Below are 23,772 nucleotides of genomic sequence, written 5' to 3' on the forward strand. Positions count from 1 at the left end.
TCCATGCATTGCATTATTTTGTGAATGTGAAACTACTATATTATTATTATTATTATTATTATTATTATTATTATTATTATTATTATTATTATTATTATTATTAGGGGTAAGTATTGTTTTGTTCTTTAATGTTTAGGATCAGAATCGAAATCGACCCTGATGTAATTTTTTTATTTAGAATCGTCCATAATGTTATATTTGATTTTAAAATCGTCCTTTTGACTTTTCACGGACAAAAATATTCTCCACCACCATCACCTTTATCACCACTATCGCCTCCCTTACTCCTACCAAATACCAATTATCAGATTCAAGAACACCAACAATAACATATTATTCAAATTCAGAAACAACATCAAATTCAACAACAAAATTAACCCACAACAACAATAAAATTAGAAAATAACAAATCAAAATCAGAATTAGAAGCAGAAACAGAAACAAAAACATAAGCAGAAGCAGACATAGAAGCAAATGCAGAAATAGAATTGGGAACAAAAGCTCAAGCAGAAGCAGAAGTAGAAGCCAAATCAGAAGCAGAAGCCGAAGCAAGAAGCAAAAGTCGAAGCAAGAAGCAGAAGCAGAAGCGGGGAGGTGCAGGGGCGAAGAGTAGCGGCAAGGTGCAGTGGCGAAAACGCGAAGTGGCGACAAGGTCGGGAGCAGCGGCGGCAGTGGCGGAGCACGACAACGAGCTCTCTCCCTGGCTCGCATCTCCTCTCTCCCTCGCGAGCTCTAATTTCCGACGGCGATGACGACGGCGGCTCCAAGTTTCACCGGCGCCGTCTCCGTCCCCGTCCCCGTCCCCGTCCCCCTTCCCCTCTTAAATGTTTGGGACGATTCTAAATCATAAATTATGTCAGGAACGATTTCAATTCTGACCATAAATATTAGAGACCAAAACAATACTTATTATTATTATTATTATTATTATTATTATTATTATTAATAAGTCGAATTTTGAAAAAAAATTCGTATAAGTAAATTCACGAAGTGCTACTCAGAAGTTATGTTTTTGAAGTTATAAAATATTTGGGTGCATGGTTGGATCCGGTGACAACTATTACTTAAGAATTTGTTCCATATGGCTCCGTTTGTTTTTTAGAAGAGGATAAGACAAGATATTGAAAATAAGATAAAAAAAGATAGAGATACAAAATTTTATTCTTTTATTTTATTTTATTTTATCTTATTCTTATTTTTTTCATTTAAAAAATTTGAGAAAAAAAATATAATAATAAAAAAATATAATTATAAAAAATTAACAAAAATAATGAAAAAAATAAAAAATAAGTTGTGTCATTTGTTAGTGTCTTTGTGTCCTTTTTGTCAAAATGGATACAAAAGACATTAATTCAGTATCTCTGAACACAATATCTTTATCTATATCTCATATGTCAAATACAATTTTATATCTCCGTATTTCTGTTTCAGTGTCCCGTCCCTAAAAACAAACGCACCTATAGCACTTAGAAAATCACCTATATCTGCTATTGGGTAATTCAATTGCTATTGATGAAATTTTGTTTCTAAGAAAAAAATATATATTATGTTTTAATGGTACGGTGTATAGAAAATTCTAATTTATTATTGATAATTATTCAATATTTAATTATTACAATTCAAAATTATTTATGAAACAATCCAAAATAAATTAAAGATGAAAATGCTCATATAGTTATTTTTATGTGAAGTTAATGGCTGAAAATATTAGACATTTTTAAATTTCTTAACCCAACACCATCCATGTTAAATTATTAACCTAAATTTATGAGTATAATTGAAAGAGTTTGATTTTATAATTCTTTGATCTCTATCAACCAAAATCTACCAGATTCTTATTTTAGGCTTAACAGTAACTCTCCGATGGAATAAGAGTCGCAAAGTGATTTTAGTATGTTAAAGACCAAAACTCTAGAGTTCTATTTATATGTGGCTATTAGTTTTCATTAATCCCTCAAAATAAAATATTTAGTTTTATTCTTGTTTAAATTCAAATTAAAAGTAATAATAATGTATTATATTTAATATTTATAATAATAGATGAGATCATCTATATATAAGTCATATAATATGAAATAGCTAATGTGATCGTAACCAATTATATATATTATCCATAAATAGACCAGAAAATTATTAGATACTTAATTAATCAAACATATAAATTATGTAACTATTCTTAACTATTAACTACACGTGAAATTGCATATGAATTTTCACATAAATTAAAATGGTGTCAACTACTTTTTTTTTGTGCTTGGAGGGAGCTTAAAACCCGAAGAAGAAAAAAGAGACAAAGATTGCACTCTAATTAGACGGGGTAACGGGATCCCTCTTCCATGATCAGCTACCATTCCTTTGACATCTCGATAAGATAAATCTACAAAGTGATATCCTGCTTCTTTCCTTGTACTTTTCTTTGCTAGCCATCCAGTCAGTTAAAACATTAAGACAATAAATCTATAGACCCTCCACGTTATGTAACTCTTCAGTTTTCACTGAATTAATCATATCATCAATCAATATGCTACTTCACCTCTTACAAAGTCACACTTGACATTTCAATACTACACATATGAACACCCTCCAAGCACTTCTCAAAACTCTTTTATTCGTTGCAAATCATAAAGTCCAGATCAGACAATTCTTTGGCTTAATTAGCTATTCAATTTTTATGGCACATTTATTCGGCCCTTTTAGCATGAAATCTGGCATAAAACTCAGCCTTTGAACTCTTAGCGGATAAATTCTATATAATTTTCGTATCAAGTTCATTCATAAAAAAATATATTAGATTTTTATCCCCACCCAACTATACACTTCATGTATCTTTCTAATAACTAAAACATAACCAGACCGTGGCCAGCTGAAACTAAAAGTAGAGGGGTTTTATTCTACACCATTAGTTAATTAATTCATAATAAGTGATCCGATAAAAGTGATTACGTGCACTAAAATTCTCCATTACCATTTGTGTAATGCACTTTATAAACCGTTCGTCAAGTTGGAAGGAAATATCAACCAAATCAAACTACCAGTTGGATTCGCTCATTTTGGTTCACCCTATGACCCTAGCAGCATCTAGAGCAACGCAATCAGTAACGAGAAAAACCAGCACTGGAATCGAAATTCCAATCATACTTTGCTTCAGAGAGAAAGAATCCATATCATACCTCTTGGTATAGCAGTGAGTGGCAAGAGTCAAAAAGGTATGCAAAGGGTGCTACTATGTATAATACAGATTTTCAATAAAGCAAATATTAATTAGTGATTAGATGCTTGGTTAAAGAAACTTTTTGTCACAATTTATTTTAAATAAGATTTTATTCGATATTATTTTCACCTATTTCAACTTTATCCTCGGCCTTTTTACTTTAGAAAAAACATGGAAAAAGGAAACGGATATCATTCTACCTCCTTTTTATACATTGGCTATCAATCTTAAGGTGTTTAAAAAAGATTTACAAGGTAAAAATATTTAATATTTCCTGATAATATGATCAATGAGCTAAAAATAATTTATCAAAATATTTTAAATGAAAAGCTTCTATAATTGTATACAGAAACTGCTTCTGCATGATAAAATTTACTAAAAGATTTGGAATATTTATTTCTATTATGCAATATTTAGTTGTTAACGTCATTTATAACTCCCAGTCTCCCACCGTGTATATTGTAAAAATAAAAAGTTTTTCTAAATAATGCTCGAACTTGAGCCTAATCAGCTAATGATTATTTGGCCAAAGGCACCTTAAACTCTTTTAAGTTCTAATTGTACTCTTAGTCATCTGAACTAAAAAGTAACCGAACAGGAATAGAATTTGTAGATATTTTGATTGTGTTGTTGGGGGGGGGGGGGGGGGGGGCTTTTTCTGATGTTTCCAAACAGAATATATTTTAACGGCCTACACATGCAGAACAAAATTCACATAGTGGCCATTATTAATTTACTATTTCTAGTCTACTAGTGATTAACGAGAGAGAGAGAGAGAGGTGTTCCTGTTCCTGCCGCAGAAAATGCCAGTGTTAGATACTAGCTCTTCTTCTGCCTTCTCAGTTCTCTATTATGTTTATTTTTTAACTTCGATTCTGAACCATGTAAGTTGTAACTAAGGCCTACCATAAAGGTTACATTGTTGTTACAATAAGTTGTCAGCGCCGAAGCTGCTATTCAACATCAGTGGTAAATGCACTGACAATAGAGTCACATAACAGGTTGATTTCATTTTTCGTTACTTCATTTCATGGGTCTACATCTTCAGGAAAGGTGGCTTGACCAGCGTATATGTATTGCATTTCATCCTTCCATGTCTGCACAAAACACACAATCGTTATCAAGATAGAATAATTATAATCAAACTGCATTCTGTATAGGGTTTATGACAAATGTTCCACCTCATATCGGAATGCAATTCTCAAACTGGGAACATTTGTCTTGTGAATATCATTTCCTTCCGGACCCCTAAGGAAATACTTGTCCCCAAGCCAACGTAACTGTAAAACGAAGGGAAAATAAATAAATTAAATAAAAAATCAAGACATTTATAAATCAGGAAAGAGCCAGGTAAACAATATTTTATAAACGTCCATGCAATAATACTCTAACTATAACAGCATGTGGATAGCTATCAGTTTTCACTTTTCACAGCTAAAGTTGTGGATCAAACATCAAGAGAGAATACAGACCAAAAGGATGGAAGAGCTCAAAGAAAATGCAAATAATAATAATAATAATAATAATAAGGGTAAAGTATAATTTTCGTCTCTAAGGTTTGCAATTTTTTCCAAAAATATCCCTAACGTTTAATTTTATTCAATTTTGTCCCTAACGTTTTCGATTTCATTCAATTTTACCCTTAACATTTTCGATTTGTTTCAAAAATATCCGCAAACATTTTCAACTTTGTTCCCAACATTTCAGATGGAGTTAACACTCGGGTAGTTTTGATACAAACCGAAAACTTTAGGGACAAAATTGAATACAATTAAACGTTAAAGGTATTTTTGAAGAAAATCACAAACGTTAGGGACAAAAAACATACTTTACCCTAATAATAAAAAAATAAAAGAAAAGAAAAACAGGTAATCCAGTGCATAAAATTCCTACACCATCTCATTTACCTTGGTCTGATGTGAAAATCCAGACTGGTAGACAGAATTTCTGGCAATTTCGCACATATCACACGCAGAGAGTTTCCATACCTGCAGTGCATGTGAAAATTATTGACCCCTAGAAGAAATGATGGAACAAAATATTTAACTGTTGTCAGCCAAGAAAAAGGAGCCTAGGTGTTTTAACAGAGAGCAAACCTTTGCTGCGACGCTATATTCCTCAAGCAAGGGCTCTTTTGTCAAATGAATTTGCAAAGGATCATCAGTAGAAAGAGAGACATTCAGACCTCGCTGGAAAAACATGGGCAATGGATTGCGAGAATAGTCCAAGAAAAGTGAATTATTGCTAAGTGGTGACATTGCCAATCCAACCTAAAAAGATAACATGACTGCCATTAAAATTTTATCACAAATTTTTCAAGATTTACAACAAACGCAAACTACAATTGCAGCATGATAGATATTGGTATGTTGACCAAATGACTGACTATTCACGTGGGGCTAACCTGTGCGAGGTAATATAAATATTGCAACACAGGAGTTTTCCGTAGATTAATCCCATGGGAAATATTATGGCATAGGAGGAAAGCAGCAGCCAAATGATCACTATCGCCTGCCTGCATAAGCAAGTAAAATATATTAACCATCTTAAATAAAATAAATAATCAAATCATACAGCTACTATAGCACACAGAAAACAACCTCTCCGCAATGGGGCCGCAACTTAATAGTGGTCATTCCTTTAGATTCACGGAGCTGAAACCAATAGAAAGTAAGATATTAAATATGTTGGAAAAAGAAAGAGAAGACAATAACTAGAAGCTGAAGACGTGTATGCAGAGGGAAATAACATTAACCTTGTTGAGGGTGTACAGGTTTGCATAACAGTAATAAAGATAGTAAGAGTATGCTGGATTGAATTCATTAGTCCACTCTGCTGGTGTAGGCATGTGCTTAGTTGGACGCCTTTCAGGTTTACTTTCATCATCTACAAGGTCAAATCCCACCACCTGCTTTCAAAAAAGTAACATGTTATACCTAGTAAATTATGAAGACAAGAATTAAAAATGGTGCTTCCTTTTTTCATGATTTTAATAATTGAACTCTACACAATTGTAACAATGACATTATAAAGAATCGAATGCCAGCTCTCAAAGCGAACTTCATCCTCTACTGCTGACATATGAACTGTGAAGTAAAACTTAATGTTCATAAAAGCACGCCTTTATTACTACAAAGCAACACTGCACAGATGGTAGCTACTTAAAAAAAATCTTTGAACAAAAGAAGAAAAACAGCTTGATTTTAAATATATAGGGTTGATTACATAACTGTTATTGGATAACAAGGTATTTGCAAGATGAATAAAAAAAGCAGTTTGCAAAGTACTCAAATAAACTGAAGCTCATGAATATTTAGCTCCATTATAATTGAGTATGCCTTTCAACTAGCTGAACAGGCACACTCAAATCCAATATAGAAAGTCAGTCATTAGTAGCCACACAGTAGCAATGAGCAATTTACATAGTGGCACCGGTAAAGCACCACAAAGTTGCTTGGTGTATCATTGTCACAACATGACATAGTTACACAAGAAATGTTCACTGCTATAATCAAATGATACATACTGAACGTCATTTAACTTTATGACTTCTACTTTGAACATACATAATAGAGCTATGAGCACAAAGGAAGGGTCAAATTGACTAACCTGCTTCAAAAACAAATGTAATTGAGGATGAGAGTTTGGATCAATTGTGACTTCAAATAGAGGAATAAACACATTATCCAAAATATTCTGGAAGGAGGTAACAATTCCCATATTCTTGTATACGTTGTATAGTCGTGGTAACTGTGCAAATGGAAGTTTCATAAAAAAAGATGATAGTCAAAGTCAAAATCCTATACAAGTAAACGCACCAAACACAATTCTGAATAAATGATTAAGACGTATGATGTATGAAGTTAGAAATATTATATCACATCACAAAGAGCATGCATTAAAATGTTGCAAATGGTGTTTCTTCAACATGATCAAATCTAAGCCTCATCTTTCTTTGCTTGTAGACAAAATTGCATATGTCCATTATCTATGTAAGGATCCGTATAATTAACATGACACATTCCAACAAATATCAAGTGACTTCTCTCTTATTTTCTCTTTTACAGTTCTTTTCTTTTGGGAAGAAGCAATGCAGTGCAAGGTTAGTTGCCACTTGCTAATCTAGAAGTTAAACCCACTTAACAACTTATGGTAGTGAAGCAGGAATTCATGTGGAGACTAAAGTAATGATGCTGTTGACAACAAGCAGAGTTCTCGTAGTTCCAACAAACATAGCACTGTAAAAGTAATATAAAGACCTGAAAATGCTCATGCAACAAAGACATTTTACATCAAAGAATTGTGGTTACAGACTTGCTGTGCATATGTTTGAGTGATAACACCCGTGAGTTGATGCTATAATTTGCAAGAATTAAGAAGATTCACTTTCAACAACAGGATACAGGAATATTACAGCACTCGTTGAAGACTGCATACAATTTTGAAGTTACTTACTTCAATCACTTTTCAAAGGGTACTAATCATGAGTATTTCCTTCTTTCTTTTTCTTCTTTTTTTTTTTATCTCTTTTTCTTTTGGATAAAATATTCTCTCCAAATATTTACCACTGTCCATTACAAGTTCAGGCTGAAAAACAAAACAATCCTAAAACTCAAACTAAGGAACCCCATTTTAGTATTAAAAAGACCTATAAACAGTCACAATAAATAAATAAGTAAATAAATGACTGTAAAGTTATGGGAAGTTGGTCTATAGTCTATAAGAATCTTGGTATAAATATCAAATTAGTATCACCAGAAGAGTCAATCAGTTAGGACAGACTTTTATGAGGTCAGATGGATCATATCCGGGGCTCAATGGTTTATCATCAGACTATGCATATCAAAGAATAGATGTTAAAAATTATGCCTCAAGACAGAATAACACACCTGGATTAGCCATACAGCATTCTTGTTATAAATAGCATTGTTAACAAACCAACTTGCCAGCTGGTCCCATTCACTCTGTTTTCTTCCATAAACAGAGATCCTGTACTCAGCCATCTGAAATTTGATTTATAAATAGAAATGAATTAATATATAAGACACAAAAAACATTAACAGAAAAAAGTCTATGCCATGTGAATAAGTTACCTGAAATTTGCTAGCTTCAAGATCGGTTAAAACTTGCTTTGTTACTTCAGCCAGAAACCTTCCTGTGAATGTGGGTACGTTTAAGCTATTGTGAAACAATAAAGCATCAACACTTTTAATACATTCAGAGTTCCTACAGCTTAAAAAAGTATACAATAGGCATATTTCATAATCTTAAACAAACCCTGGATAAGATTATCCTGCTTTAAAAATATCTCTCTGAGTCTGCTTTGCCCGCAAGGATTGTACTTGAGGTTGAATTTGTCAAATCTATGAAATGTACTCTTATCTGCATGGACGTCCAACAAATCGACATTCAGATCATACCTGCATTATGATTGCCTGCTATTAGAAACATGCAGACAAGATAAAAGCTCATAAATATAGCAAGCATCTTTCTACAAGTCATTAGATGAAAATTCAGCAGAAAAATAATTCATACCCAGTTAAATCCAAACTCTCAAAAACCTCCTTAAGTGTCATATACTTTCCATCTCTAAATATAACAACCTGCCAACATGTATGAATACTATTAGCAAAATTAAGAGGAAATAACAACTAAAATTAGATGAAGAAAAAGGATGCGAAAACAACCTACATTATCATGGTCTCAAAAAATAAAAAAACAAAAAACGGATTTGCTTAAGAATGCCCTTAAAGCACTTGTTAGGGAAATAAACCTAGAAAGCCTTTATCCTTCTAATACATTTAATGCACTGAAAATTTTTAAAAAATATTTTTTTTTAAAATTAAAATTATCTACTTCTAGTACCTTAACAAGTGCCTTAAGTGCGGGCACTCATCAGTTAAACCCCTAAATCAGTCCGAAAGTAGATTATCACCTCATCAGGTTCTTTTCTTAGTTTTGACTTAATGAAGCGGAGGAGATGCTTCTGATTCATGCAAGCCGAATGGTGAATGTGAGTATCAACTTTTCGGATGTTGTAAAAATCTCGATGTGGTGCACCTTTCTGGGCTAGAAACTCCCTATCTGCATTTAGTAATAGATGAAGGCGGAATTTCTGTATAATGATCAGATGCATGTTAACCAAAAGCCAGAGGCAAAACACAAATAGATCACATATGCAAAGGTTGTATAAACATACTTCCTCCAGAAACCGAAGCCTATGATAGCATGCAGAGCGAACATTTCCAACAGACATAACTTTAAGAATGTAATGCATATCTGTAAAAAATGTTGTTGAGCTTGCAACAGGGAAGAGCTCTTCAGTGTCTGCACACAGTTTCACACGAAGCTCAGTCATTCTATGCTTAACAGAAAGAAATAAAAAAGCTGAAAATGATCATTGCATTGCCTTGTTTTTACAACTGTGTGCTCACCAGTTTTATTTGCATAGACATGTATGACTCCATCTTCCATTCTAAAGTGATGCTGTTAGAAACATCAAAACATCAGTATAACAATTTTGAAAACCACTTCAAGGGGGAAAGAAAAAGGTTACTGTTAGTATCTCTAGCAGATGGGAACAAAAATATCTGAGGGGAATAATGGAAAACAACTAACTTACTGGTGTTGCTTCAACTGGTTCAAAATGAAATGGGTCAGAGTCAGCCTCCACAGGTTCAGCCTTCCATGGAAGGTTTTCCTTGTAAACATATTGCTTACGCAAATCTAAGCACTCTCTAATCATCTTGCACACTTCCTCTTCTTCTATGTTTATTGGCTCTGAACATTTTTATAAAGGAGAAAAAATGCATCAAATCACTGTGAAAAGAATAAAATTAGAAAAATGCCAAACATAAGAATCATAGTACAGATTCTGTTACAAATATGACATTACCGTTCACTGTGTTTCTTTTAGGGAAAACATTACTGATAAATGCAAGGTCTTTTTCAGCAGCATGTGCTGAATTTGAATCCACTGTTCCATCAGTATTCATATCGCCACTTGCTTTCCCTTCTTTTGAAACCTCTCCAGACATCTGGTGTGCAGAGTTTGCATCATCGAGCCTGAAAGCAACACCGGATAAATTGCACATGTTTGGATTCAGTCCCTGCAACAACATAGCAAACCATTTAAAACAATGTACAATGAACAATAGCATACCAAAATCAAGCAAGGAAGGATAATTGATGGTCATCCACCACAATTTATAGCCTACGATTTTTCAACCATGAACAGATTGTTTGGACCAAATTAAAATCTGGCAGTTTCAATGCTTACTACAAGGGTTCCATTACCTGATGTGAGAGTTTGTTAAACATCAGGAGACTTCTGGTTTTGTTATGGATGAGTTATAAATTTTTAAAAGATTCATTAAATTAATAACAGCCATAAATATTTGGCAACTCACTTGGTTACCTTTGACCCAAAGGCATGCATGAAGGATATGTCCCCTTCACATTTCAATATAAGGTAGGCAACAATTTTCATATGTAAGTATGTAACTGAAATCACAAGCATGTTCCCAAACTAGGCCCCTAAACTGGGGGGAAGAAGGGGGGTCGGATTGAAAATAATCAACATTCACAATTCCAAAAGGTAAGAAAACATATTCTCACATAATTATTCGAAGAATCTCTAGTCCCAGGGTAGAAAGGAATCCGACTGTCATCACCCAGCTGTGTTCCCTCCTCGTCAGAATCTTCAGTACTTTCAAAAGCAGTTCGCCCCGGCGACCTTGGGGTCATGATTCTACCGACAGATGCTATTCTCTTATAAGAACTCGAAAGCTGAGCATTCTCTCCTTCACGAACCCAAAAAACATAAACATAATTTAATCTAGAATCCACGAAAAAAAAAAAAAAAAAAAGAAAGAAACTCGACTTCTACCTCACACTAGTTTCTACTTCGATAGCGTGAAATGAATCATCAAATTACAGATACGAACACATAATATAAGCATCCTCTCAAACGAAAACAGACAGAAAAATAAATGAATAACTAATTGAGAATTGAATCAAAACGACTTCAACTTCACGGAAAGTTGAAAAAACCTTAGATAAACTTGAAACAAATTCAAGCTCGAGAGTTCGAATTCGCACCGGTGGTGGATCGCGTTCGAAGAGAAGGAAGACCTAGCGGCGCAAACTTGAGATTATCAAGCGACGAGACACGGTTCTGCGCAGTGTTCCCGAGCCTAGGGTCCTCCGGGAACCAATCCGCCGCAGAAGCCACGTTCGGCATAGAAGACGAAATCCTATAGCTCCGAAGCAAGCTTTCGTCCACGGACCTTGTCAGGCTTCCCTGATAGTGTGTCGAATCGGCGTCGAATTCTCCGCCGAAGCCACTCCGATCGTCGCCGTCTTCGTATTCTTCTTCTTCGAAGTCATCGTAGTCGTCGGTGTCGGCATCGACGGCGCCGGTAGAGGAAGTGCGAGGTGGCCGGCGGCGGACCTCGACGAGGCGGTGGAGGACGTGGTCAACGGTGCGGCGGTGGATGTAGAAGGCGGAGATGGCCATGAAGGAGGCTCCGAGCAGAGCCGCCATTGCGAGGTGCATAGAAGGTGGAAGCGACATGGAAGATGAAGGATCCATTGTAGCAACTGATTGATGATGGTGGTGGTGATCACATTCAACTACAAGAACTCGAACTCGGTAGCTGAGTCACTCACTAAAACGGAGTCGGATACAGTGAAGGCTGCAGAGCTAAGAGCGAAGAAGAAATGCGAAACTCAGCTAATGCTTCATTTGCTCCACCTCAATACTGCTCAGAGGTGACTAGAGAGATCCCTAAGTGGGACCCACCCGTTAATGCCACGTGGCTCGTTGTTATTTGCTGTTAACCCCTACCCTTTTTGTGGGGCTTTGGAGAATATCTATTAAAAGATATTTTCTTTTTGACGAGCCGTAATAGGTTGATTAGTGTACAAAATAATCTAAGCCCAAAAAAATAAGTGTACAAAAGAATAAAAATTAAGTGGGCTATGTTAACACCGTTTTGGTTGTCCTTCAAATTGCAAAAGGTTTCTCGCCAAAAAGACTTTCACTGGACCTAACTAGACCAAAACATATAGCCCGACGAATAAAAAAAAATACCAAAATAAGTAGTAGTACCACGTCCAAAAAAAGCAGTAATACCAATGAAATCTGTATTAATCGTTCCAATTTTATTGGAGGGCTTATAGAAAATTATTTCATAAAAATTAAATTTTAAATTTTAATATATTTTTATATATTAATTAAAATAAAATTTTTAAAACTTCTATTAATAAAAAAACTAACATATACTTTTAAAACACATGTTAATTAAATTTTAGGGATAGAAACAGATTAAACCAAGTCAGATTTTGTTATTAAAAGTTCAGGTTTATATTATAGTTATCTACTAAATTCTAATAATAATAATAATAATAAATATTTAATTAATATATGTTTTAGAAACACAAGTTAATATAAATGACATCATCATTAACAAAATGAGGACCTTCATTAATGGTCCATCACCTGACAATGTCAACATTCTAACCACGTTGGTCCTAGTGATATGATGGCGAGGCCGGTGGCAAGTTGCATTGCATATGGATAGATTATGTCTTCTTTACTACTGGGATTTGATCAACCTGCTGGTCAGAAGCTCTATCTATACTTACATGCATTTGAATTTACTTTTGAAATGTTGAAGAGTAGTAATAATAATGTATGCTAAGATTTCCCTTTCAAATTTTTAAAATGGTTATCTTTTAGTTATTCGCCTTTGACTAGAAGACAACGACAAAAGCAATATTTTCCACTCATGAGTAATGAACAACCACATTAATTCCCATCTTGTTTTATTGTCAAAAATCATACTACTAAAGTTAATCATTCTGTGACGAGCCTGATCTGTATGATTGAGACATGCAATACTGTATATTCGTAGAGGAAAAGTTCTTGAATAATATTTTTTAAAGTTTTTAAGAATATTTTTATATCATCAAACAATTCATCCTAAACAATAATTTAAATTAATAAAAAAATATAATATAAATGGTTATATATTTAATATTATTTTTAAGTAAAAACTTTTTTTGGATTTGTTTGATTTTTTTATAGATCTTTTTTTTTTATATTTGTCTTATATATGCTTTTTTTTTCTATTTTTGGGTTCACCCACAATTAAATTCTAAATCTTTTAAATATAAAACTCTATACTATGTCACAAAATTATTCATCCTAAAAGTTTAAACTAATAAAAAAAAGACAATAAAAATAATTATTATATCTCAAACGCATTAATTATCATATATGATATGTAATATGTATTTCTTTTGTCGTAATTATATACCAATATGTTACGTATATACTAAAATTAATCATCAAAGTTAATCACCAATATAAAATATATGTTAGAATATAAATATACATTAAAAATAAATTAAATTAAATTACATATATATTTATAGACAGATATATTAATGACTAATTTTAGTAAAATGGTTGATTTTAGTATACAAATAATATTTTTGATATTTTTAAAGACAAATGGTTAGCTATAAGATGTTTTTCATGCTCAAAAAGATATTTCAACTTGCAAGCTTTTAGTTAAAAGACAACATTTTATATAATATTAGAATATATTTAATACATATTTTAATATCAACCACAATTACTCTGTATTCCTTCTTACTTTTCATATATATAAATTCTAATTCTTGTTGTACAAATTTTTAATAATTATAAATTATAAATGAAAATATATAGTTGTCTTGTGATTGATTTCGGATCATGAATTAAAAAGATGCCTCCAAATTAAATGAATATCTCATATGTAGAGTATTAACTTACCGTCCGGGGAATAATCTTGTGTATATCCAATAAATGCACAATAAATTTGATTAAGACTACCCATAATCAGTTCAATTATTTCTGTGATTAGTTACGTTTCACAATTTTCTTCCAAAAATTATTGGCTTAATTAATAGAAAAAGCAAAATATATACATTGTTCTTTTCTATATATAGTTGCTATCTATCATGTCTATCTGAAAGCTAAGTTTAGAGAAGGCTACACAAAGAAACTTTTAAAAGTTTAAAAAATAGAGAGTAATTAAACCTGTTATTATACTATTATTTCACTCTCAATAGCTTACATTACATTTCCAATAAGACAAGTAATATAATCTAACTATTACATCATCATGATCATAATAATAATAGCTTAAAATCCTAATAAGAGAAGTGAAGTAAAAATAAAACCACCAACTTAGGTTCTTTCTAGGTTTTGTGTGATCCCATCTCCATGTCTTGTGGCAATGGATCAATAACTTGGACCTGTTTGTATTGATATCTTGTAGCAACATGTATAAAATAAACCATGTTTATAACGCCTAGTCCTGCAATAATGTAGTAAAAATAATCTATCCTACCAGCATTTATGTCATTTGTTAACCAATCTGGATGGCTATGTGTTGCAGTAACATGATGAACAATGTTAACAATTATAGCACTCACATAGCTAGCACATCCAAAAGCAAATGGAAACAATGAATTGCCAACACTTCTCATATTCTCAGGAAACTCTCTGTTAAAAATCTCAATTAGCCCTATTGCACTAAAGGCTTCACAGAGACCCATTAGGACCAATTGTGGTGCTAGGTAAAAAACTGAAATAGGAGCAATTCCTAGTGGATTTTGATGTGAATTTGCTGAATCCCTTCTCAATTTTTCTACCAAACCAGCAACAACCATAGAGAAAATAGAGAAGACATTGCCAATTCCAATTCTTAGTAGTAGTGTGATGCCACCTTCTTGGTTGGTCATTTTTCTTAGCCTTGGTACTAGGATCCGGTCATAGAATGGGAGCCACAAAGCTATGGTAATGTATGATATGACTCCAATTGAACCAGCTGGGACTTGGAATTTGGGTCCTAGGTTTCTGTCCATTTTCAGGGCTTGTGATACATTGAACGTTCCTTGTTGTAACAAGGCAATGAGAGGAATGATACTAGTGAATAAGATTGGTAAAACTCTTGCTATGCATTTAACCTCTTCTACTTGCTGAATGCTTGTAAGTCTCCACTTATTCACTATGCTCTTATCTTCGTTTAGATCCCCCTCCATTATTAGAGCAGCTTTGTTCAAGGCCCTAGTTTAAAAAAGTAATATCTGTTTAATTTCATGGTTTTCTCAATTGTTTTAATGAGAAAAGAACAAATAGGTCATTGATCTTTTGTCCTGTGGACATTTTTGTCCTTGATCATTGAAAAATACTTTTAAGTCCCTGACCTTCATAAAACTTGGACAGATTAGTCCCTGACAAAGACATTTGGACAGATCAGTCCCTGACAGAGGCATTTAGACAGAGGGACTGATTCGTCCAAGTTTTGTAAAGGTCAGGAACTTAAAAATATTTTTCAATGGTTATGGACGATAATGTCCGCGAGGCAAAAGGTCAGGGACCTATTTGTCATTTTCTCATGTTTAATTTGTTGTCTATAGTAGATAGAATTGGGAGTAAGCTAAGAAAAAACATAATAGAAATAATAAGATGATTGAAGATAATTATTATAAAGATGTTACCTAAACTGATTGGTTAAAGGGAGCTTTAATGGCAAAGAATCAGTACTAGCACAGATCAATGGGGGATCATAGAAAACACCATCAACTTTGTCTTCAATCATTGGAAGCATGAGTTTTCTTTTCCTATAAGCAGCAACAAGAACATGTCCAATTCCAGGAAAAGTGCTCCCTTCAGGCTTCACATACACATAAAGCCTTGTTCCAACAAACAACATGATTATGGACAAAAACATGCACACAGTTGGTATTGCAAAACCTATTTTCCAGCTAATAGAGGTTTGGACATAGATAACAAGTGTTTGAGACAGCAACAAGACCAATGTGAATGTTGTGTAGTACCAATTGAAGTAGCTGGCCATCCCTTTCTTCCCTTCTTCCGTTGTCTGGTCGAATTGGTCGACGCCGAACGGTATGCTACACGGCCTTATTCCGGCCGAACCTATTGTTAAGAAGCAAAGTCCTAAGATCACAACACCCATTTGAGAATTGCTTGCTTTAACACATTCACCCTTTGCCAGTTCTTGAGCTGAGCAACTTGGAGGGTGCAATTCTGGTAACCATGATGTTAAACTCACCAACACCATTCCCTAACATCATGTTTCAAAATATCAATTAAACAAAGGTGGATACTATTACGAAGATTTTATAATTGGTTTTTATATAAAGATGTTTCTTTTTTATTATTAGATGATAAATTATAAGATTTAATTTTGATACGTTATAAAAGTGTTATTTTTTTTTAAGTGTGGCTAATAAACGAAGCACACTTTTAACATAAGAATCTTTGTAAAAAGATATTTTTTGTATCTTCATATATTATTGTTATACAAAAATGTGATGTGGATATAAAAAATAATATTTATATATAAATATGTGTATTATTTAATTTATTTTTATATATAATTTATAAGAGTGACTAATTTTTTTTTATATATGTAAGATAATTGATTTTAATGTATTTATATTATATGAAAATAGTAAGTTAATGAAAAATTACAGTTTCTCTTTTGGAGGGATAATAATAAAAGGTTAATATTTATTTATTTCTCCCTCCCAAAAATATTTTCATTAGATTAGCTTATAATAATTTTATATTCATCAATCTTCTTTTTTTTTGTGTGTCTTATATATATAGTCACAGAATTAATTTATATTTGTATAAGTAGTAAAAGATTAATTAATTGACGATTATTCTTTTTAAAAGACTGAAGCAATGAAATTCTATCCATGTGGGAAAAAAAATTAGACAATGTATGTGATGTATTTTAAATTGACAATTATTTTGAAAAGAAATAATTTTCTAATAATAATGTAAGATAAAAAAAATTAAGAAATAAAAAAGGACGTAAGACAAATAGTTAACTAAAATAGTTTGTGTTGGAGTAATAATATATTTTAATTAGAGATCTAATTATATATATTTTCTGTTAATTTAAATTTTTAGGATAAGTTAATAATTTCAGATCATTTGGAACGGACTAGGGATAGAAGTGACCATTCATTTCTTTCATGTCATTTTCATCGATCAAGTCCATTATTCCTCTTTTAGTAATTTGTTCTTTATGTATTTATTTATTTACTTTTTGCTCAAATCCATTATATGATTAATTTTTTTGGATATTGGATAAAAATTGGTGTAATCTTTTAATATTGGAAGTTATGGTGTTTTACAAAATTCTAGAAGTTATAGAATTTGCAGAGTGCGAATTACCAAATTAATTTATTTTTAATTTATAAAGACAATACACAGACTGCGTATTGTATTATTTTAATATTAAATTACAATACGCAAACTGCCTATTGTATTATGTTAATATTAAATTACAATACGCAGTCTGCGTATTGTGTTTGCCTAGAACAGCGCCTCCATAACACTGTAAAACTCTATTTTTTGTAACATTAACGTAAAACTCACTTCCCTCTTCCATATTAAAATAAAAAATCCCCATTATATGTCTGTCTTTAAACCAATTGAGATGTTCTTGTTGTCCTTAACCTAACTTGTTAGATTCGACGACCAAAATTGTAAGCACTAGGCATGCTATATATGTGAATAAATACAAAAAAACAATAAGTATATATACAATATTAATTAATTAATATAAAATTTTAAATTTCATTTTGTTTCGGTTAGTTTTCATGGTTTCACTAGTAAAACTGAGTGTGTATATATATGCATGCAGTGACAACAATCTGAAACTATCCCCACTTAGTATACCTATTTTTGCACTTAATAATATTAAAAACTTTGTAGTAAAAAAGAAAGAAATCAAATAATGCCTAGACTCATGCATGTGCCACATTTAATGTGAAAACTGTAGCTCAGGGTCTACTTGTATTTTTTTCTGTAATACTAAAAAAAAGACAAAATTTATTTTATTTATTATTCATTAATTATTACTAAAATTAATAAATATTAAATAAAATAAATTTTTATTTTTTTTATTAAATTTTTTTTATTTACAAACATTTCCGTTTTCCTCCATTGATGTCTGCCCAAACCATCTTCTCCATTGTCTCAACCACAGGGGCAATAATAATTGTATAACAAATTAAACAACTAATTAGTGACACCTTATTATTATTTATTTTTATCTAACATCATATATCTCTTCAAAAATATTTTGAGAGGTACTTAAAATTAATTTTAGAAGTAATTTAAATTTACTTTTATATATTTGGCAAAAATTATTTTGAGTTAAAAATCTAAGCTGAGCATATTATTATTCCTATATAAATAAGTAAACATGATTTAATAATAAGTTTACTTTTATTGTACACATCACCCAAACAAAATAAAAACATTTAAAAAAAAGAATTATTTAATTTTAAAATAGAACCAAACACAAATATATCCGATACTTTCAATATACATATATACTCTCATTTTTATTAAGAAATATTTTTTCAAAATTAATTTTTTCCCAAAGTTAATTCTCCTAATATATAAACCCTAACCCAACCATATAGTACTACTCTAATTATTTTACAAAAAATAATAAAAAATAATCATACTTTATTTTTTTTATTATTATTTAGTCATCCATTCAATTCTCTTAGTCCAATAATTTAACAATATATTTTATCTTTCGATTAAAAATTGATCTAGCAAGAGAGAGAGAGTACCAAAAGAGAAGCAAAGGAAGCAAAAGCAATAGTCCTGAAGCGACCAAAAAAGGCATCAGAAATGAAGGCACCGAGCAAGGGACCAAAGTTGGTCAACCCAAACCAAATATTCAAAACATTTGAAGCGCTGACTTGGTTTAGATGAAGCTGTGTTGTCAAATACACCATAAAGTTCAGAAGTAACCCAAACACTGCCAACCTCTCAAACGTTTCATTCCCTGCACTCATTATTGCAATGCAAATAAATTAGCTTACCAAACATATAATATTAAGCATGCACCACTTAGATAGTTACATATATAATAATATATAAGCAATCTTAGTATAGCTTATAAAAACGGACATTAAGAGCACTTGCAACTTGTAATAATAGAGCTATATATGATGAGACACAACACAGAATTTGTCAACCATCGCTCATAGAGGATTATTCTTTAATTTCAAGCTTTTATATATAAGGGAAACAAATTTTAAAAAATAAAAAAAGACGGTCACCCCAGCACAGCACTACCGGCACAATTGTGATATATTATTTTTTATTTTCATAAAAATAACAAATAATATATATATATATATATATATAAAAACATGTAATGTTTAGGAATATATATGGCCGGGTGAAATCGAATTTGTCTTAATCTAGACTCGATTCTAAATGTACACCGAGTCTATTTTTTAGATTCTAATGATGAAACTTAAATATTTTTGGGCTATAATTATACCTGGTCTAAAACGGGTGAAAATCGGGCTTTTGAAACTTTAACAATAATTTATAAAAAAACTTATTTATGATACACTTATTTATAAAGAAAAAACTTATTGTCGAGAAGTTGATAACCATATTTAAATTTGAATTTGTTTATAAATTCTAATTTGATGTTTCTTTGTTTTATTTTCTAATTCAACAAGTGTGATTAAAAATAAAATAATAAATTTATAATTAATATAACATAATATTGGAGTTAATTTAAAATATATATACTTTTTTTAATTTTTTTTATGGTGTACATGGGACAGGTAAAATCGAGTTCGTTTTGATCCAGACTCAACTATAAACATGATAAAATCATACTAAAATAGCCTTTAAAATATTCGTGGACCGGATCATGATCACCTTAGTGATATCATTTTGACAAAAAAAAATGTTTTTTTTTAATAAACTAATCAGTTAGTTTTATATAAATGGGTGATTGTGAATTGATAACTCGATCTGATAGATGAAAAAGAATGAGAATTATAAGGAGAAGAAGAAGTAGCAGAGTTGATTGAAGAAGAGAGAAATTGACCTAAAATAAAAGGTACAGCCTTCCAGCCTCCATATTTCTTGTTGGTTTTGGTAGCTGAAGATTCTGAAGAAGATATTTTTTCAATCATTGTTGCAAGTTTTCTTATTTGTGCCGCCTGTGATGAACTCAATGAAATGCAAACAGTTTCTCTAAGTAATTAAGAATAGTGATGAGAGAAGCAGAAGCAGTTCTATGTGTATTGGTCGTATCAACAATCAATATAAGATAACTGAGCACTTATTCATCATATATTATATGATCATAGCCATATTATTAAAGGCTAGAGCAGAGAGAGAGGGAACGAGAGAGAGTAATATGCTTCAGGCGTTGGAATTAAAGATTTTCTGAGCTAAGGCACACAATATCATGTGCCCAACAACCTCTTGCATTTATATGCACAAAAAACAAAGATTATATATAATGAATATTAGCCAATGAGTAATAGCTCAAATGGCATAGTCTCCCTATACTCAATTAAGAGGTTGCGGGTTTGAGTCTCCTATCTTTAGTAAAAAATATATATATATATATATATATATATATATAATGAATATTATTGAATGGCCAAGCTTTGTTTTTGGGCACGTATGTATGTATGTGCTGTAGTAGTCTACTGAGTTCCCAAGGTATAGCAAAATATAAAATAAGATTATGCTAGGTAACCAATAATTTTTTTTGAATAACATAAATAATCACTAATTAAATTAAAATATATTATATTTTTTAAATTATTTATCTAAATTTTAATATTAGAATAATTATCTGCATACTTAATAAAATAAAAATTTAATATATTCATATTATTCATATTGTTTAATATTTTCATTGTCTATCTATATTTTTTTTTTAAAATATCTTTATTATTTACACCCTTGCTTGTCCTAGTGACTAGTGAGTCAGAAAACGTCAATAATCAACAGCTATAGCTAGTAATCCCAGTTTAAAATAGTAAATAAGTGTAAGCTTCAATTAATAATATTAAATAATTGACATATATATGGTCATCGCACTTTGAATAGCAAGTAGTATTTTATAATTTATAGTCAAATCATAAATCCCTAAATGAATAATATTCCCATGACACTATATCTACCAAAAATATTTATTTCCTTCCTAATGGAGAAACCCTTCCATTTTATGGAAAACATCCGAATTATTACCAACAATATGCGTAAAACTTTTTAGTCTATTAGACCATAAAAATAAAGTGTATATTAAAATTAAAAGAAAAAGATAAATAGATTTTTAATTTTTTTATTTGTAGATATTTAAATTTTCGATAATTTAAAAATACATTTAAATTCTTAATTTTTTTAAAATTTAGATATATCAATCTTTTATATTCACTTGGATCTGTTAGACCGACCTAATAGAAAAATTAAACGTGACTCTTGTTGTACTGATTTAGTTGGTATGGATGCACACGTAAAATAATTTTTAAAATGGAACAAATTAGATATAAAAATCAATGTGTCCAAATTTAAAAAGATCAAGAACTTAAATATATTTTTAAATCTTTAAAAATTTAAATGTTTACGGACCAAGAAGTTAGAGACCGATTTGTCATTTTTTCTAAAATTAATCACTAATATAAAATATATATTAAAATATAACATATTAAAAATAAGTTAAATGATACATATATTTATATATAAATAATTAAATATATGTAGTAGTTAATTTTAATATAAATGGCATTTTGTATAATAATTATGTTAAAAAAAATCTAAAATTATTTTATATAAAATAATATTCATAATCTCATATACATAACATCTATAATTACATATTTATTATATTACAAATTATTCTAACAATAATTAATATATATTAAATAAAATAATTTTAAATTATTTAAACTATTTTTTTATTATCTTGTAAATGTTATTCCTTGTAAAAATGATAGTAATTGCGTGGTGCGTTTGCCATGCTCATACATTCATTAATAGTGCGTGGAACAGTGGGGACCCTATGCTCCTTTTCTAGATCGATCTATGTGTTTCTTACTTTCTTAGTGTGGTGAACCACTGAACCAGGCTAGGTCGGTCAATTTAAATTTGGTCTATTAAATTTAGAAAGATTTTCAAGTGTACTGTTATACTGGTGTATCAGTGATTTTTAACAGTTGATCTTAATTATATATATTATATATATTTTTTATAATTAAGATCAACGATTAAAAATCACTGAAACGCCGGTATGACGACACACTTGAAAATTTTCTTTAAATTTATAGTTTGTATACGGATTGATTTGCTTATTTTTATTTATTCATGGGACTTCATTTTCAGTTTTGGAACATTTATATATAATAACTAGTTTAACGAATTATACGGACTATCTATTTATTTTTATAATAAAAAAATAAATAAATAATTTAATTTTGGGTTCCAAAAAAATGTTGGACAAAAAGACTACTTTTGGAATAAAAATCGTAAACAAATAAAATTGTTTCAATGGGCGGGTCTTCAGAACGGAATAGATGAAATATTTAAAAAATGTTATTTTTAAAAGTAGTCCCGTTTAAACGGAAACACGGACTAATCCAATGAGTTTGATCCATTTGTGTTTCTATCTCTATTTTCTTCCAATTTGTTTTAATTTTGATAAATATTTCAACGTGCGTATACTTGTCTAATAAACCAATTCGTAATGATGACAACCATTATTGGACCAACTAAAGTACAAAGATGTATTTGCATGTGTTCACAGCTCTTTGCCATTGAAATCCAAACGTAACAAGACAAACAAATTTAAGGTACACGAATCTATATATTAATCTAACCATCACTATGATGTTGTCCCTATTAACAATAATTGACGCAAATGAATTGTGACCATTCTTTACATTACTTTTCTCTGATCTTAATCAGATGGATATAGATGTGAAACAAATCTTAATATATTATCTGTTAATTTATTAATAATAATAATTAATTATTATATTTTAAATATATATTTAAAGAGATATATCTAAAAAATATATCTATAAAAATATTTTTATTAAATATAGTTATAAAAAAAATATTTTTATTAGATACATCTACAAAAATATTTTTATTAAATATAATTATAAATAAAAAATAGCAGAAATTGACAAAAATAATATTAGTAACATAACAAAATTGGTTAGTTTAAGTTTAATTTGTATGTCCACACTACCAAAATTAAAACACCGTCTTTAATTTAGCCATGATTTCGATTATGACTAAATATATACAGGATACGGAGGGGGGACATGAAATTAATTAGACAGGCGCGGTTACGATGACGTGACCAATGAGTAATGAGACATGCGATATATACAATATACAAAAAATAATAGTTAAGATGTAGAGTATTTATTTATTTTTGTTTTCAATAAATTTTGGACCAAATATTTTATTTTTTAACTAAAATTAATTATTCGATTAATTTTTAACAATTAATTTTGTTAGTTATTTGAATTTTTACTCGATTAATTTTAATAGGAGATAAAATAATGCCTGATAAAATAACGCGGATAAAATGGTTCATATCTCATTTGTTCGAAAACGACGCTAATCTCCTCCAATTTTTATCGTATTTTGCATAACTCTAATATTTATACTCTCA

The 23,772-nt window shown here is 30.7% G+C and overlaps 2 protein-coding genes across 2 annotated transcripts; both read right to left on the reverse strand.

The window, feature by feature from the left end:
- Positions 1-3,798: 3,798 nt before the first annotated feature.
- Positions 3,799-12,016, reverse strand: LOC112734001 (probable AMP deaminase). Its single transcript, XM_025783161.3, has 19 exons — positions 11,312-12,016; positions 10,829-11,013; positions 10,107-10,320; positions 9,834-9,991; positions 9,646-9,697; positions 9,411-9,538; positions 9,147-9,326; positions 8,747-8,814; positions 8,489-8,631; positions 8,305-8,366; positions 8,101-8,214; positions 6,821-6,961; positions 5,967-6,119; positions 5,812-5,865; positions 5,616-5,726; positions 5,308-5,481; positions 5,119-5,199; positions 4,393-4,491; positions 3,799-4,308 (listed from the first exon to the last, which is right to left on the reverse strand). The coding sequence occupies exons 1-19, from the start codon at positions 11,802-11,804 to the stop codon at positions 4,240-4,242; spliced, it is 2,679 nt and encodes an 892-aa protein (XP_025638946.1). The 5' UTR covers positions 11,805-12,016; the 3' UTR covers positions 3,799-4,239.
- Positions 12,017-14,284: 2,268 nt separating this feature from the next.
- Positions 14,285-20,562, reverse strand: LOC112734015 (protein NRT1/ PTR FAMILY 2.13). The gene is made up of 4 exons (XM_025783182.3): positions 20,179-20,562; positions 18,893-19,110; positions 15,767-16,353; positions 14,285-15,332 (listed from the first exon to the last, which is right to left on the reverse strand). The coding sequence occupies exons 1-4, from the start codon at positions 20,264-20,266 to the stop codon at positions 14,462-14,464; spliced, it is 1,764 nt and encodes a 587-aa protein (XP_025638967.1). The 5' UTR covers positions 20,267-20,562; the 3' UTR covers positions 14,285-14,461.
- Positions 20,563-23,772: the final 3,210 nt, after the last annotated feature.

This window comes from Arachis hypogaea, chromosome 3 (genome assembly GCF_003086295.3).
Source record: "Arachis hypogaea cultivar Tifrunner chromosome 3, arahy.Tifrunner.gnm2.J5K5, whole genome shotgun sequence".
NCBI classification, from domain to species: Eukaryota; Viridiplantae; Streptophyta; class Magnoliopsida; order Fabales; family Fabaceae; genus Arachis; species Arachis hypogaea.